This window comes from Gossypium hirsutum, chromosome A11 (genome assembly GCF_007990345.1).
Source record: "Gossypium hirsutum isolate 1008001.06 chromosome A11, Gossypium_hirsutum_v2.1, whole genome shotgun sequence".
Lineage (NCBI taxonomy): Eukaryota > Viridiplantae > Streptophyta > Magnoliopsida > Malvales > Malvaceae > Gossypium > Gossypium hirsutum.
The window spans coordinates 11,816,644-11,834,431 of NC_053434.1; the positions used below are offsets into that span (position 1 = coordinate 11,816,644).

Below are 17,788 nucleotides of genomic sequence, written 5' to 3' on the forward strand. Positions count from 1 at the left end.
GTCAGCAATGGTCCAGGCAATTGCCTCCTTATGACTCTTTAGTACCTGGATCAAACTTTCCTCTTCGGGTTTAGAGAGTTTATTTGAAATTATAATGGGTAAGTATTACCTTTTTCTTAAAAATACATACTTGAGATGCGCGGGAAGTGGTTTCAATTCCAAATCTAGAGCCTGTACAACAGAAGGTAGAAGTTTAGTTTCTGATGGTGATAATAATGTCTTAACAAATTCATAATCATCATATCTATATTCAGATTCGTCTTCATAAGTTGACTCAAAAGTCTCGTCCACTAATGAGTCAATCAGGTCGACGCGGTTTACGTTTAAGATTTCACTTGGATGGCTAATGGCATCGTAAACATTGAATTTCACGATCTCCCCATCAAATTCTATCGTAAGAGTGCCGCTTCGGACATCGATCTTGGTGCTAGCAGTACTAAGGAAGGGTCGGCCCAACAGGTGGTCTGAAGATCCAGCAGTGTTGTCCTCCTCCATCTTAATTACGTAGAAATCTGCAGGGAAAATAAGTCCATTAACTTTTACCAAGACGTCCTCGAGGACTCCTTCGGGATGCACAATAGACCTGTCTGCCAATTGAATAATAACACCTGTCTTTGTCAAAAAACCCGCGTTAAGTGATTCATAAATAGAATAAGGCATTACATTTATTGAGGCCCCTAGATCACACATAGCCTTCTTAATTCCCAAATGGCCAATTTTGCATGGAATAGCGAACATACCCCTATCTTTGCATTTAACCGGCATTTTTCGCTGTAGAACTGCGGAAACATTCTCACCAACACTTACCTTTTCATTACCTGTTAGTTTTCGTTTGTTGGTGCAAAGTTCTTTGAGGAATTTGGCATACCGCGGAATCTGTCTAATGGCATCTAACAGTGGTAAGTTGATCTCAACACTCTTGAATGTTTCGAGGATCTCCTTGTCTTCCTTACTTTTTCGACACTGATTTAATCGTCCTGGGAATGGAGGTTGGATTTTCGGCAGTGGGGGTTTCGTTCGGATCTGTTCGTCGTTTCCTAGAGTTTCCTGGGCGATTTCTTGACCAAGATTCTTGCGAGGAACTGGTTCCAAGATCTTTCCGCTTCGTAACGTTACTGCATTCTCATTCTGCCTCGGGTTTGGTTCTGTTTGTGATGGCAGTTTCCCTTGAGAGTTTAATTTCTCAATTGATATGGTCAACTCCCTTATGGATGCTTCAGTTTTCTGCTGAAAACTCTTCATTTCTCTTTGGAAATTGAGAGTTTGCTGTTGAAAATCAAGGACATTAGTTGCTAATTTATTGACCAAAGTTTCTAAAGAATTACCTGAATCTTGCGACTGTTGTGGGGCTCGATTTTGGTATGGCTGGTTATATCGTAGATTAGCCCCATAACTAAAATTAAGGTGGTCCCTCCATCCTGGGTTGTAGGTATTGGCGTAAGGGTCGTATCGTCTTTGTGGTGGCCCAGGAAAATTTCCCACAGCATCTAAATGGGCCATAGAATCGTCACACAGACTAGGGCACGCATCAGTCGTATGTTCAGGTGTAGCACATATTCCACATACTCGGGCTGGTTTTGATTTTTCTGTAACAAGGGAATTCACAATATTAGCAAGTCTATCAAGTCTATCTTTAATGGTAGAATTACTTAGCTGGTGAACCCTTCTAGGGGGTTCAGGATTGGCTCGAAATTGCTGGTAATTCGTAACCATTGTGGAGATTAAGTCTCTTGCTTGTTGTGGAGTCATGTTGACTAACGCTCCTCCACTCGCGGCATCTACCATATTCATCTCCATGGGTTTCAAGCCTTCATAAAAGTACTGGAGCAAAGACTGTTCCGTTATACCATGTTGTGGGCAACTTGCACACAACTTCTTAAATCGCTCCCAATAGTCGTATAGAGTCTCTGCGTCTTTTTGCCTTATGCCCACGATTTCTCTTCTTAACTCAGCCGCTCGTGATACAAGGAAAAACCTGTTAAGGAATAAACGAGATAGATCAGCCCAAGTTGTAATGGATCCAGGAGGTAAATAAAATAACCATTCCCTAGCTGAATCTGCTAGGGAAAAAGGGAAAGCGCGTAATTTAATTTGATCCTCAGTTACCCCCTGAGGTTTCATACTCAAACAAACCATATGAAATTCTTTTAAATGCTTGTGGGGTTTTCATTTTGTAACCCACGGAAAGTTAGCAGTAGCTGAATCAAGCCTGACTTTAATTCAAAATCAGTATCCATAGTAGCATACGCGATGCATAGTGGCGGTTGTTCTGTCGGCGCTTCGGCCAGTTGCCGAATTGTCTGAGCCATAAATTGAGGTGCTAAATTAGGGTTTTCGTCAACCCTAGTGTTCAGCACTTCTTCAGGGGAATCGACTTCTTCTTCTTTACTTTCTAACGTTTGAGCAGGGTTTTCGTTAACCCTAGACTCTACTTCGTCGTCGATTCTAATTTCTAGCGGTGGATTGCTTTGAGTTCCAACCACTGCTGACTACTTTTTCCTTAGTTTTGTTTCCTTTCGATTAGCTTTCTAGTCTTTTCGATTTCTGAGTCAAACGCAAGAGTACTTGGAGCAGATCTGGTCATAGAAAACAAAGAAAAACAAGATTAGTATGTTGCCGATCCCCGGCAACGGCGCCAAAATTTGATGCGGTCGTTGAGAGCACCAAAAATAACCTATTCCCTGTAAAATAATAAAAATAGAAAAAGAACAGTAAAGGGGAAGTAGGGTCGAATCCTCAGGGACCGGATTATACGAATGCTTGTTTCTCGAAATCCTGGGCAGAATCGTGCCCAAGAAAACCTGCGTTACTGGAAAAAAAAAAAAAACAGATTTTAAAAATTGATTTTGGAAGCGAAAATAAAATAAAAACAGAGTTTAAAGTTTACTGAAATTATGATTACGAAAATAATAAAAATAACAAAGAGAGTTTTAAGTGAAAAGAAATTCTTATGGGAAAGTTCTAGCCTCCGGTTGTCTCATTCCGCCTTGGGCTCAATCCTTGGCTTTTGGATGATCCTTCTCGACTCGAGTAAGCTAGTTATAGTGGAAGAGGACGCCTACGACCACCAGCTCCAAAGATTAGACTTACGATTTTTAAGGAACCTGACTCTAGCCAGTAATCTATGCTAGATCAACGCTTCTCAATGGCGAATCCCACGCCATTTTGTCTATTTGGCTCGCCAACCTCTGACGCAGTAAGTTAACGAACCGACTATGCAATCCTTCCAAAACATACAAAGCGGCCGCCTTTGCATATGCTGAAAAGTTTACTTCTTAAGGGCCATGGACGGAAGCGTCAGCCCGTAGTGCGGAGAAACGATGAATACTTGGCGAGAAGGCTAAGTACGGATTCTAGGCCTCAAGAACCTTTTTTTGGGGAAATATTGACAACTTTTGGCTAGAAGGGTTTTAGTGGCTCATGATAATTGTGGGAAAGAAAATAAATAAAAATATGGAAAAAGAAATTTTATTGAAAAGAAATATGAAAGAACAAAAGACTTTTGGGGGAGAGTGTTTACAGAAAAAGATCCTCCCAAATAGAGTCACTTCACCCCCTATTTATAGTGCTAGGGAGATAGTCTAATTGAACTTAAATTCTAAAAAGATAAATACATTTAATTAAAAATAAACAAAGATAATTAAAATAAAATCCTAAATTTGAATAATCCTAATAATTATCTTAATATTAATTATCCTAATAGAATAAAATAAAATAGACTCTTCCAAAATAAAATCTCTTCTATTTGCTTTTAAGTCCTTGTGCCTTCCATGTTCGCACTTTTGGCACCATATTTGTCCCACGTTGCATATTGGCCCATTTAATCTCCGAATTGACGCTTTTTCCCTTGAATTTACTTTTCGCCTCCAATTTAGTCCCTAAAAGATAAAAAGACATAAATAGCTCAAATTAGTAGGCTCAAGCTCAAAATAAACACATGATTAATATATAAAAACACGTCATTTTAGAGTATTATCAGCTGTCCGTTCGGCCTCCGAGATCTGAGTGCTAGATGCTGCAAGTAGAGCACACAGACTAGTAATTTTATTTACATAGGCTTGAACAGAGAGGCTACCTTTCCTAAGGGAGTGAAGTCTATGAGGCAACTAGGACTGCTTCGTGCTTGAATCGGTTGCAAACAAGTTGTTCGCCACGATCCAGACATCATGAGCGGTGCGAACATCCGTGAAAGAGGACAAGAAGGAAGAGCTAATTGTGGATAACAACCAAGAGGTAAGCAAATTGTCTTGCTGATCAAAGATCGAAACAGCCGGATTAACAACAAGACCGCTATCGGAGTGAATAAGACGCACAAGAGCCGTCAAGGAGCCATCAAGTAGCCCAAACAGACCATAGCCACGAAGGATAAGCCGGACTTGCTGCTGCCATTGAACGAGTGAGCCTTCATCCAATTTAACAACCTCATGTCGAGGAAAAGAGGTAACCATGCGATCACCAAGAAACACCGAGCCATGAGGCTCAACAGAATCGAAGTTAGCAGAGTGCATGGAAGCCATGCCCGAGAATCACCGAGCGACTGATACCATGATAGAATACTAGAAGAACAACAAGATAAAGCTGTAGAAAAGAAGAAGAAATATTTTCAAGGTAAAGAAATTAACTCTGATCTTAATATATTCACAATATAAGCTTATATAGAAAAATGAAGTCTAAACTGCTGCTAACAGAATATAACAAATACCAGCTTTGTAACTGTCTGCCTAACCACTAAGCTACTTACACTAAGCTAGTTACACATTAATCACATGTGTATTAGATGCTATAACATAGAGCTATTCATACGCTGTTCAAAACTTAAGATATCAAAAAGACAAAGAATAAGAGAAACAAAAAACATATGATCTGTGTAAGATAAAAACACCCTAACCAATCAGTGAGCCCCCTTATTAGTGGTTGAATATGTCCAATAGAAGGACAAACTTTGAAATTGTTATTTCAACCGTAAATAGTCACGTAAAATAAAACTATATTCATAAATGCCCAAAGATTGGCCATTCAAGGAAATAATGGCATCTTTACAATCCAACTTCATTTGAACATTATCCCACCCTTCCAACTTGAGTCAAGAGAGCCTCACGAATAGACATGGTTTCTGCTATAAGCGAATCATGCAACACCAAGAAGAAACCTATCAAGCTAGCAAAGAAATGCCCCTCTGCATAGCGAAGAAACGCATCGAATGTAATCACCAACTCTGCAACAATGCACAATGCATCTATTTTGCATTTCAACAGGCTAGGCTCTGGTTTGGTCACCAAACAGCACCCCAGGTAACAAAACTGGTTGGACACGCTCATAGATGGACTTCGCAGTGTCCCAATATGGCAAGAAATCATCAGCAACCGAACAACAGTGCTCACTAGAACAACTTTATTTTGCCATACCAGTAGATTTCGAAAATTACAAATTTTCCACAGGATCGTAAACCATTTGCTTTTCACACTATTAGAACTTACACTTACCATAGCATCAGTCGTTGCTATGACAGTGGGAAAATCATAGATATAACCAGCAAGGTCACACATCAATCACTTAGTTGCACATTAAAAACACATGGTTCATATACTCCAGTAATGGGAAGCGGGCGCAAAAAGAATCAATGCTGCAACCTTCTCAATCAAACAAGTGCGGCTTGGAACAAAAATATACAAGCAAAGGCAGACAAAATTTTCAACTTTAGGAGGCCATTTCGAATCGCAAATGCGACACCAAAGGCCATTGTACTCCAAGTATGAATATTGGAATAAAGAGAAAATGCGAAAGTATACCCCGTTTTAACCGTGTAAGTTCCTTAAAAGTTCTATACCAGCGAATCAGGCAGATTATGAGTAGCTATCGGCACCCTAAGAACTTTGGTCACGTCATTGAGAGCTAGCATACCCTCAACAAAATCACGATCCCACGACCCCTTATCCGTTGTCATAAGCTCACTCACTGGCATAGTTTCGAACCAGGCAGAGGCTCTAACCTTACGAAAAAAATTTCATCATCAATGAGCCACGGCGAACGATAAACACCGTAATTTAAGCCCAACGGCTAACATACCCCTCGTTGTATATAAACTATGCCAAATGAATGAAAGGTTGTTTCCCTCTGAGGCCTTAAAGAACCCTGTATCAGGAAAATAGGCTTTGAGTATTTGGAAAATGAGAGAATCCAACCAGGAAATAAGCCGCCATCTCTGCTTACCCAACATGGCTATGTTAAAACAATGAAGGTCTCGAAAGCCCATGCCTCCATAATTCTTTGGCACACATAGATTTTCCCATGAACTCCAATCGATCCGGCGCTAGGGACTGTCATTTGAACCCCACCAATATGCATCCATAAGATTTTGGAAAGAGGCACAAACACCTGTAGGAAGGAGGAAAACACTCATGTAGTAGATTGGTAAAGCTTGCACATCAATCCTAGGGACAACTTCTTTGCCTGGTTGAGAAAGAAGCTTGTTCTTTCAGAGACAAATCCTCTTACTAAGCCGTTCCCGAATGAAGCTAAAGATTTGTTTCTCATCGCGGCCAATAAGAGAAGAGAGCCCCAAATAACATCCATGGTCCATGGCCTTTGTGACACCCAAGAATGACGATGACCCTATTTTTATCGGTGTAAGAAAGTTATCTGAATTTATTAAATTGAACCATTAAAAAAATTGATCCAACAGTTTCAAAGTAAGTACGAAAATTAGAAAATAAAATTATTTAGTAGTCAAATAGTACAATAATTAAATTGTTAATAAATCAAGAAGTGAAAGTATAAATGGGAGGGAACTTAAGTGATAATTTTGCCTTGGCCTCTATAAAATCCATAATTAAGTTTACTTAATCAAGTTATATGTATTGGTGGAAGAGAGAATCTGAAAGGAGTTTACGAATTTAAGGAGGACCTAAATAGCAATAAGGGGAACCGACTGTATTTAGTGGTGATATTCTTTTTATAAATCAAATAATGGGGTAATTTGGATGGTTAATTTGATAAGGTCATCCTCCACGAATGCATGGAGTGACCGGCTTCATGAAGGAAAAAATGAGAAGCTATAAGGCTTACGATCATTCGAATAGAAAAAAAAATAGAGATCTGACATCTTTTAAGTTTGAAGAGAAAGAAAGAAGAAATGGAGAATGAATGTTTATTATCATTATCTTTTTACTCTTCATGACTGAACCCAGAAAAATGAAGAAAGGAAGAACAAATTTCTCAAGTTTTTATGGCATAAGGTGAATTATTGATCTACGAAGTTTATACTAATCAACCCATTGATTAGTTTTTACATTTGTTAATAATTGTTCAAATTGTCAAAACAGAAAGTCCTGATATAAGTGAGAGTTTAGAAAGGTGAAACGATTAAACTTGATTATGTGAAAATTATGAAAGAGATGAAATGGGTTAGCTTGAAACATTGTTAAATTAAACTCAAAGTTTACTGGTTATGTTTAAACTATTAGGGATCTAATTGTAAGGGGTTAATAATGAATAATATAGATTGAGGTTCATTACAATATAATACATTGTTAGATTTATTACAACCTTATTTTTTTTAATTATTTTGTCACAAGTGTGTTTTCTTTTTTATTTCAGGATGTTATACTAATAAATTTAATTATTTTAATAATTCTTAAAAATAAAAATATAAAAACTAATTTTAAATTTGTGAAAATACAAAGATATTTTCCAAAGAAAGACTACATGTATCAAATAATAGAAGACAGTATGTAACCTATTTATATAATTCCCCCTCATCTCTTTAATACTATTTTACAACTTCTTCTTTGGGCTACGAATCCTTTTTATCCAAATGAAAGCAAGTTTGCAAAGATTTCCCTTTCAATTCCAGCTCTCCCCCTAATCAGTCTCCAAATTCATACCAATGGCAGTTTGCCTTTGTCCAGAATTGCCATCCAAGCTATGACAGAAAGCTTAGGAATGTGCAACGGAACCAAATAAGACTATCCCATCCTAACCTTTTCCTAATCTTAGAGAAAATCAGGGTTGAAGTATCTCATATCTGCACCAATGCTCTTTGCACTTAAATGCCAAATAGACTGATTTCTAATGACAGCCATGCCACCCGAACAGACCCTTCCTACTTGGCATCGTACAAGTTGGTTCCAAGAGACCAAATCTTTCGGACCAAGCTAATAAAATAAAAATCGGCAGTCCTAGATTTTTAACATTCGAACGAGTGGTCGTTGGTTAGCATTAGTAAGCAAATTATTGAAGACTAGATATTCCTTCAAAAGCGCTAAAAAATGAATGATATTCCCATGAAATGATCTGTGCTTTTTCCCCAACGTGGAAAGATGATAAGATATGTGCGTTCAGCAACCATTTGGAGTTACCAATTAAAATCCCTGTTCCTCTTATCGTTTCATTTCCTGAAAACCTTAGCACAACTTTTCTTCTCTTAATCCAAAAACAAACAAGCAACAATGGCAACCCTGTGTAAGCCTAAGAGCTGTAGCCAACGTCCACGACTCAAAAAAGGGTGGCCCCGTCAAGGTGGCAACCCTAAACCAGCCCTGGAAAAGGGTGTCCCAGTCCAAGAGGCGGATGCAGGTAATGAAGCCAGTGAGAGCTGCCCCGGATAGCATATCGGAAAAGGTGGAGAAAAGCGTCAAGGAAGTGCAGGAGGCGTGCTCGGATGACCCGGTAAGCGGAGAGTGCGTAGCGGCATGGGACGAGGTGAAAGAGCTGAGTGCAGCAGCCAGCCACGCCAGGGATAAGAAGAAAGACAACGATCCTTTGGAGAATTATTGCAAAGACAACCCGAAGACAGATGAGTGCCGCACTTACGATAATGGAAGTATTATTTATATTATGACGTCCTTTTTTGTGTTTGGTGATGAAAAATTTGGAGTTGTCCTAAAACTCTTTTTAAGTTGTTAATGTCACACTGAAGATGTTATTGGTGGTTTACTTGTTAAAATCATGTAATCCTATACCATACCACACACGGGAAAAAGAAAAGAAGAAAAGATTAATTAAAAGAGTTTTTACGGATATATAGCATATACTATATACTCAATTCCTGTTTATGCAGACTTCTAAGCTTTATGCACCCTGGGTTTTCCTCCTGCACCAACCTCCAGCTCTTGCTTTTGGGGATTTTTATATCAATTTTGATTCAAAAGCAACATTGAAGGCTTTGAAGAATTTAAAGTGATTGACCCTTTATAAATACATTTACTTTTCCATCTTCGTTTTATTCTTTTTTAAGAAATTACAGTTACAACTATGACCCGTGTGGAATGTTGTCTTAATAATAGTTGAAGGCGGGAAGAAAAATAAAACATGAGACCAACAAATATATGACTTCTTTGTAAATTTACAACTTTTTTTTTAGAATTTTAATCCCTATTTTTTAGACATTTAATATTATTAAATTAGATTATTATAATATTATTCTTTTGATTATGTTACTATCAACAAAATGTCATATTAACCAATTTGATATTTAGACTTTAATTTTATAGTTAAATTTTTAGAAATAAAAGTAAAGAAGTAAATTTCAAATTTTTAAAGAATTGATATATTTTAACTTATATATGAGATTGATTTAATTGTACACAAATGTCGATCGGGAGAAAGCAACAACCGAAGCTTGAAACTAGAGCATGACAGATGGTACCCTCATACATCCACCTGCAGAAGCTAGGACTTTAGTGTTCAAGTGAAAATAAAATGGGTTAATCCCTATTTCTGGTCATGAAATTTGGCAATAGTCTTTAATTTTTGTTGTTGTTGTTGTTTATATTAGTCTTTGTATTTGGTAATTGTTTATATTGAGGTTTGAATTTTTTTCCTAACATTTCTAAAGGAAATATTAGGGATTAACTTGGAAAAAAAATTAGCTCTCAATGTAAGAATAATTATTAGTTTAGGGACTAACTTGAACCGTAAAAAGTGTATTCCTTAATGTGAGAACACATGCTGAGATCAAACCCCAAATAATGCATTAAACCAAATAAAATTTTTAAAAAAAATTGGGAATCAGAGTTAAATCTTCATTTGAAAAGGACTTGAATTGAACTGTTAATAATTTCGGGCCACTAAAAATGTTATTATCCATTTAATAAGGAGGCGAAGGCCTGCTCTCCATTTGCAATCTTCATTTCGCATCAGCATTTAAATTACATCAACAGTCCCCAGTATTACGTTTCAATCATTCAATCTTCAAAAATTAGGTACTAGTCACCGATGTTATCCAGTTTTTACATTTTAATTACTTTGTCTCATTGAGGAAATGATGTGTCATGTTAATTCAAAGGGTTAATAATTAATTTGACCTACACTAAATAAACAATATTTAAAAACATACAAAATCATTAAAATAATTAAAATTTAATAAAACCTGAAAATATTTTTTGTTTGTTGATAGATATAATCCACTCGTTGGCCAGCCATAAATATATACCATAAAGTTCAAAAAAAAAAATCAAAAGTCCACCTTGTCGTATGATTCGTTTACTAAATGAATGGCTTTTTGTTGAATGATGTGCAGGGAAGAATTATAAGATTAAAATGGTTTAAGCAACTAGATTCAAATGGGCAATGATTGCTAGATTGTTCTCTGGCAGAATTGACAATGCAGTAAATACCATTGGCATGTGATAATGGCTAGGAAACATAGAGACCAATCAAGCATTTACAGAAGGAGAAAGACTTTATCATCTTCTTGTTTTGCCACTCAAGCTTTCCCCTAAAGGATTGGATTTGATAATTCAAAACAATGCTACTAGTGTGACCAATCCACCATTTCATGAAGCAACATACAGAATCTGCCTCAACTACCACTCGTTTAGCCCTCACTCCTTCATTAGCTAGACTAACCCATTAATTTTTCACCACTTTTAGTGCAGTTCACAAAAGAGGTATGTTCTTTTTTAACTAACAGTAGAAATGATTATTTGCTTTTTTTTCTTTTCATGTGAAAAGTGGAAATAGGATTTTGGCAAGTATTATGGGGCAGCATCACCCGTTAGGCAACACAAGGAAGAAGAGTCTATCCATCATACTCGAACATATCAACCAAAGCCATAATTGGCTGTATCGAACAGGGGAGCTGCCACGGCTCCGGAATCTCGGGGATATCAATGGCATACCCGTCGGCTTCTTCCACAACTTGCAGCACCGAATTCAGAGACCGTAATCTCTCGGTCAATTCCATCGCCTGAGCTCTTAAAACATTATTGGCCGATTGCATCTCGATGTAGTATTGGGTGGCGACGCCGATCTTTTCAGAGATCTGACTGTTATCTTTCTGTAATGCGTTCACTTCCTGAACCAAATCTTGGAGCCGCTTCTGCTTCCTCATTCTTGATCGCCTTGCCGATTCACGGTTTGATAGCATTCTCTTCCTTTTCCTCTCATCGATGTTTGCGTACTGCGGATCCGAATCGGATGAACTCGCTGACCTTTGCAAAGAAGCCATAGCAAGTGTTGTTCTTTTTTTTTTATCCGGAAGAATATTTAATATGAACTGATAAATTGAATGATAATTAAGGAATTCAAATTTCTTCAATAGTCAGAGAACTTAACTAGGGGTTAGATTTAGATGAAGGGATTGATGAACAACGAGGGGAGCTGATTCATGAGAAAACGTAGAACCAGTAAAGGAAAACAACTGAAAACGAGTGAAGAATACGAATTCGACGCATGAGGATGGCGTAGCTCATAGAAAATCTAAAATCATTGAAATAGTTCTATAATAAAGACTCAACTCCGCATTCGCAGATCAGACATGAACAATATAGTCGAAAAATAACAAACAAGCAAGTCAAGAAAAAAAAAGCCCTAGTTCTAAACCAGATCTAAGATAAAAGAAAAAAAATGAGACAAAAAAAGTGAAGACTCGAAAGGGAGAAGGAAAAGAAAAGAACAAGAAACTAAGAATACTTAGCTGGATGAAGAAAATTAAACGCGAGAATAATTGCAGAGCAGACGAAACAGGCGCTGGCAAAGGCGAATCGAAAAGAGGCTTTGAAAAGAGGGGATGGAGGCTTTTATAGGCAAATGAGGAAGGACTTGATTGGGTGTTGGATTAGATTAGTGGATAAAATAATGATGAGGTGGAGGGGTATTTAAGGTCTTTTCACTGAGTAACTTAGTGGTTGGGTGTCAGTGCTGACGTGCAAAGTAACGCCAGCTTTACGTTCAGCACTTTCTTAGCACTTTCCAGCCCTTTTTTTTATTTTGGAATATACCCTATGGATTCTTTTTATTTCCCATTTCCAATAAAAAATTAAAAATTAAATCATACCACGCAATTTTTAAAAGTAAAAATTAAATTAAAATATAAATCTTAAAAAGAGGGAATGACTGATAAAATTTTTATAAAAGTTTCAAAAATTTTAAAATCAATATTTTTTAATAATTGTTTTGATAATATTTTTTAAATTTTTTACTCTAAATCGTGTCACGTAAGATTTAACATCTTATTTAATAATTAAATTAATAATTTTAGTAATGGAATAGCATTATTGTATAACATTGATAGTTTGAGAATATAATTAGAATGTTTAAAAGTTTAGGGACCATTTTAGAATGAAAGTTATAGTTTGAGATGTATGGTCCAATTAACTTTAATATATATATATTGGGTGAAAAACATAAAAATAGAATTACGTCAAGATGAATTGAACAAAAGCATCATTAATCTTGTCTTGTCGAATGAGTTCCAGAACTTCATTCGGGGCAATAACATAAACCTAAAGACCTGAATTCTTGCCTAGACTCAATTTCGCCAAACAATCAACAACTTTGTTAAAATCTCTACGGACATATTTGATGCACCATTGCCCTTCAGTTCTCATAATTCATCGGACTCTTTTGAGCACAGTAATATCAGAGTCTGTCATCATATTTTCTTGTAAAGCCCTGGCAATCTCTAGATTATTCGTGTGAATCGTGGCCCTTTTAAAACCTTTGCTAAGCATCACCAGTAGACCATCTAATATTCCTCAAAGTTCTGCTTCAAATATTAAGCATCATCCCAAACAATAATTAAACCCCAAGATCTAATTCCCATGTTGATCGCGTAAAACACCCCCAACAGAAGCTCTCCCATCACTGCTAGTAACTACACCATCAGTGAACATATTAACCTACATGTTGGCCATGTGTGTTTGAGAAGTAGTTGTTAGAGAGGATTGCTGGTTGACTCATGACTAAGATCGAACTGTTCGCCCAACTAATGTAAACCTTAATAGTTTCAAGAAGCGTCCAAGTGATGCATTGAAAAATGAACAAGTTATTGTATTTCCAAATACGCCATGCAATTAGCCCGAAGAGACAAGACTAAGAAACCCCTCGTTCAGACAATCACACATTTGATCAAAGATTAGAAGTCAACCAATCCTGTAAAAATCTGAAAAAGAAATGACTTTGCCTATTGCTAGGAATGACTTGTAACCAAGCTTTCTTCGCAGCCAAGCAATCTTTAAGAGCATGAAGAGTATCCTCAATTTCACAACCGCAATCAGGACAAGAGCTATTATGGTTGATTCCCCACCTAGAATGCTCCAAATTAATTAGAAGCTTTTGCTTAGAAGCTAACCAAAGGAAAATTTTTACTCTCTGTGACCCCTAAACTTTATATATTTATTAATTTAAAAAAGGTTTTACTCACTATTTGGCCTCTGAACTATACTCATTTTCCCAAATACATGAACTTTTTTTTTTTCGTTTTGGTATCTATATTTTACTCTATTACATGTTTTATTAAATAAAAGCTAATCGTGCTAAAAAAAGTTGGCCAATGAAAACATGTCATGTCATGAAGAACATGACACACTGATTGATAGCGTGGTATGGTTACCAAAGTTAACTGATGTTGACCATGTAATCAATAAAAAATTATTAAAAATGGTTAAAATTTATGAAAATTATTAGAAAATACTAGACAATTATAAAAGTAATTAAAAAGTGTTCTCGGGAGCTTATATTATTCATTTTGGGTTGATGGGTTTTTTATTTTGGTAATATATATGACTTGTAAAAAAATTAACTATGGGAATGAAGTATATATTTTATAATTTTTCCAATTTTTAAAAAGTTATTGAAATTTATAAAAAAATGTAAAATATTAAAAATTATAAAAAATATATACTTCATTAAAACACCTACAGTCAAATTTTCTTTTTCTTTTTTACAAATTGTAAAGAAAGCCAAAAGAAAAAAAAAACTCACTACTCAATATTGAATAATATAACCTTCTAAATCACAAGTTTTAATTATTTTAATATTATTTTAATATTTTTATAATTTTTCAATATTTTAAAAATTTAAAAATATTTTTAGATATTTTTACGATTTTCTACTTTTTTTACATTTTAAATTTTTTTTAATTTTAAATGATTTTTTGCTTGATCAACATGAGTCAACGTCGGTCAACTTTGGTCAACCTTCCATAGTATCGATCAACATACCACATTACCGGTCAATATGCAAAGTCATAGATGACGTGGTGTGTTTTCATTGGTTAACTTATTTTTAAAAGGTACTAAAACGGATAATAGAATAAAGTTTAGATCTTAAAATGGGACAAAAAAAATAATGTCAAAGTGAGAAAAAGAATATAATTCAAGAGCAAAATAGTGAGTAGAGTAAAGGTAGTTTAAAATAACTAAAATACTAGTTAATAAATCTTATTAAAAAATTGACTTGTAATTTGAATTTATTTTTGTGGTGAACTTGTCAATTGGGTCATAATATCCTCGAGTTTATGGTAAGAATTTTATATTTGGTAAGGGTGAATAATCGGTTTGGTCAATTTTTTTGCAATTGACTTGAACGCATTAAAACCGAATCAATTAATTTTTATTGATAAAACCGATCAAAGTGAACTAATATAGATTTTATCAAATATTTTGATTAACCGATCTAATTTTTTATTATATATATTTATTATAAAATATATTTTTAAATCATTAAAATATAATATAATAGAAGCCATTTTTTTGGTCAGTTCAGTTATAGAATTCAGAAATTGAGAATTGACCAACAAAGCCGACTAAATCGAGGATGAAGCCAACAAAACCATCCCACCCGAAAAAATCGAAATAAAAAATGGATTGTGTCGATTTTTTGATTAAAACCGAGCTTTACTCTCCCTTAGGATTAGGTGCTAATGGTTAAATTATGCTTGAAAAGACTTTTTAATTTGTTATGTTTGTATTTTATGTGTTGCTATTTAAATTTGTTTGCCCGGAGGAACAAGTCAGGAGTACGCCAGAAAAGCACAACGAAAGGGGAAACTATGCATACAGTGGATCTAGTTGGACAAGTGGCGTATTGTAGGATTAAACCATATGAGTCTATTTTATTTAACTTCTATATTGTAATAAATTATTATAGATATGATTTATTATGTTTAAATACATTTTCTTATTTCTTTAATGATAACGATTTACGATAAATGTCAAGGAAAATGTCTTGTGTTAAAAGTCTAAGAATGTTGTTTAGAAATTTTATTAAGTGAATTGTGTAATAACACCCAAGATCCATACCCAAAGTATCGTGTCAGATTAAGGGCATTACACATTTGCTGTGGATTCCGATCTAATCTCTTCGGTGATTTTGGCATGTTAACGAATGTAATAGCTCTTATGAGCAAATTGGCGTGTTCTCAATTGGTTACTTGTGTATTTCTTTTATTCAGAGTGGTTTATTGGGTTGAATGTTTTCTGAATGAAATGTTTATGATATGTTATATGTTTGAATGAGATGTACTCAACTTATATACCTAAATGTGTTGGCAAGATGTGGAATTTAGTTAAGTTATATGTATATATATAAATAAATGTTTTAGCGAGGTGAGTTTTTTTATGCTTTTAACCTATGAGGTTGCTAGGTATATTTAATTTTTACCCCGTTTAATTTCTCCTTTCTTATAGATCGTAGTTGGCGGAACTCGGTAGGCGGATTGATCTACAACTCACACTATCCAACTTCTGTTCCTATGAAATTATTTTAACTCTACATTGGGTCTAGTGGCATGCACATATAAGGGATCTATTCTACAAAATTGAATGTGAAATAAATAGTAATGGATTGAATGTTATATATATACTCTTTCGTGATGCTTGTTCAATGTTGACATAGACAATTAGCACGCTTGAAATGAAAATGATTGCATGTATTGAATATGCAAACTTATTTTGATAATTGACGGAATTAAAATGCAGACCACGTTATCTTCGTTGATTGTGGCATGGTGTCCAAATGCTACTCTATGTGGTGGATAAAATTAGAACCTGTGGTCACGACATTCATATTAAGTACAAGAACATGGCGAACTCGCTTTCATATTCATTTGGCGAAGGGCTTGAGAGGACATCTTTTGGTGGACCACCTTGCCGTGCTCCATTTGAAACTTTCAAATGAAAACTATAAATCACCTAAAGCTAAGGATGTCTATTTTAAAACCTAATCAGTTTCGTTTAAGTTATAACCTCTAATATATGTGTAATCTAAATAAAATTATATAAAAAAAATTGATAGTTGTGCATGTGAATGTCTCTGTTTTACTGCAGCATTTCATAAATTAGATTTGGTAACTAAACTGGACGAAGGGTGTTACATTTAGACTCTTATTTATGATTCTTTATCACTTAGAACACACTTCAATCAGTTGTCTTTCCATTGGACTAGTAAGAGAGCAAATGAGACAACTCATTCTCTTACTAGGGTGGCCTTATTCTATGTGAACTACAGTAAATATGATATTCCTTCCACTAATCTTCTTTTTGTTATTAGTTCGGATACAGTGAAAGAGATGGATATATGATCGAGTGTATGGTAAGTCTGTTTGGTTAGGATTAGTTTTAGGCCTTTTCCTTTATGGATTTTTATATATCTTTTAATATAAATCTTATATATTTTACTTAAAAGAAACAATTTGATAATATTTAAGATTAAATTGAATTTGAATTAAAAAATTGCTAATTTTTTTGGTTTAAAGAAACTTTCTATTTATCAAATGCAAGTTACAAAATTATATTAAAAATATATTTAGCTTAGACTCATAAATCTCAAGAATAGTAGAAGCTGACGAAGCAAACTAGAAACCTAGAATAAAAACCAAGGCATACGAGCCAAGAACATTTGACCAAAAAAAAAAGCCAAGAAACATAACATCAAACTTCACTCGAAGCTTGCACATCAAACTCACATAACATCAAATCGAATCATCAATTCGGACAGACAAAGGTTGAATTAGTTAGTAGAAACACAAGCATCAGAAGAGTCAAGCTCGCAAATTGAGGCATTAGCCATAGATTAGGAGTCATTTTATGGTGCATTGACTCTCGCAAACAAAGTCATGCTCTCCTCAACAAACCATCGAACTCCAATATAAATGGAATAGAGAGAAGAAAGAGCTTTTAAGGACTAACAAACGTTTTCCTCCCCAAATGAGATAATAAAGAGTCGACCCATCAAAATGGAAGTAAATGAAAAATGATAGTGGTCTTCCAACTAGTCAACCATGTTTGTGGTAATGCTTGTTATTATATCAAAAAACAAGTTGAAGAGGAGGAAAAACAAGGGAATATATGAATATATGAAAGGAGGAATAAGATGAAGAGGTTGGAATAAAAAAGTAGAGGGAAGATCGGAGAGAGGAGGGACGGATGGCGCACAATAATCCAAATAGAAGTTGGTTGCACGATGGCTATAGCAAAGATGAGGGGTTTTAAGGTTTCTTTAAAAGTTTAGAGAGACATAGAATAATTTTGAAAAGAGAGATAATACTTTGCTGAGTTACTGTTAA

The 17,788-nt window shown here is 35.2% G+C and overlaps 2 protein-coding genes across 2 annotated transcripts; one reads left to right on the plus strand and one right to left on the minus strand.

The window, feature by feature from the left end:
• Positions 1-5,594: 5,594 nt before the first annotated feature.
• LOC107923324 (calvin cycle protein CP12-1, chloroplastic) lies at positions 5,595-8,934 on the plus strand. Its single transcript, XM_016853528.2, has 2 exons — positions 5,595-5,750; positions 8,407-8,934. Exons 1-2 carry the CDS (start codon positions 5,595-5,597, stop codon positions 8,902-8,904), a joined length of 654 nt encoding a protein of 217 aa, XP_016709017.2. The 3' UTR covers positions 8,905-8,934.
• A 1,597-nt stretch (positions 8,935-10,531) lies between these two features.
• Positions 10,532-12,043, minus strand: LOC107924652 (bZIP transcription factor 53). The gene has a single exon (XM_016855191.2). It carries the CDS (start codon positions 11,447-11,449, stop codon positions 11,021-11,023), a length of 429 nt encoding a protein of 142 aa, XP_016710680.1. The 5' UTR covers positions 11,450-12,043; the 3' UTR covers positions 10,532-11,020.
• Positions 12,044-17,788: the final 5,745 nt, after the last annotated feature.

Excerpts from the sequence above, each read along its gene's own strand:
- LOC107924652 (XM_016855191.2), bottom strand. The coding sequence starts at position 11,449 with ATGGCTTCTTTGCAAAGGTCAGCGAGTTCATCCGATTCGGATCCGCAG.
- LOC107923324 (XM_016853528.2), top strand. The coding sequence starts at position 5,595 with ATGGGAAGCGGGCGCAAAAAGAATCAATGCTGCAACCTTCTCAATCAA. Across the intron at positions 5,751-8,406 it reads CAAAGGCCATTGTACTCCAA|CACAACTTTTCTTCTCTTAA; the intron begins GTATGAATATTG and ends TGAAAACCTTAG.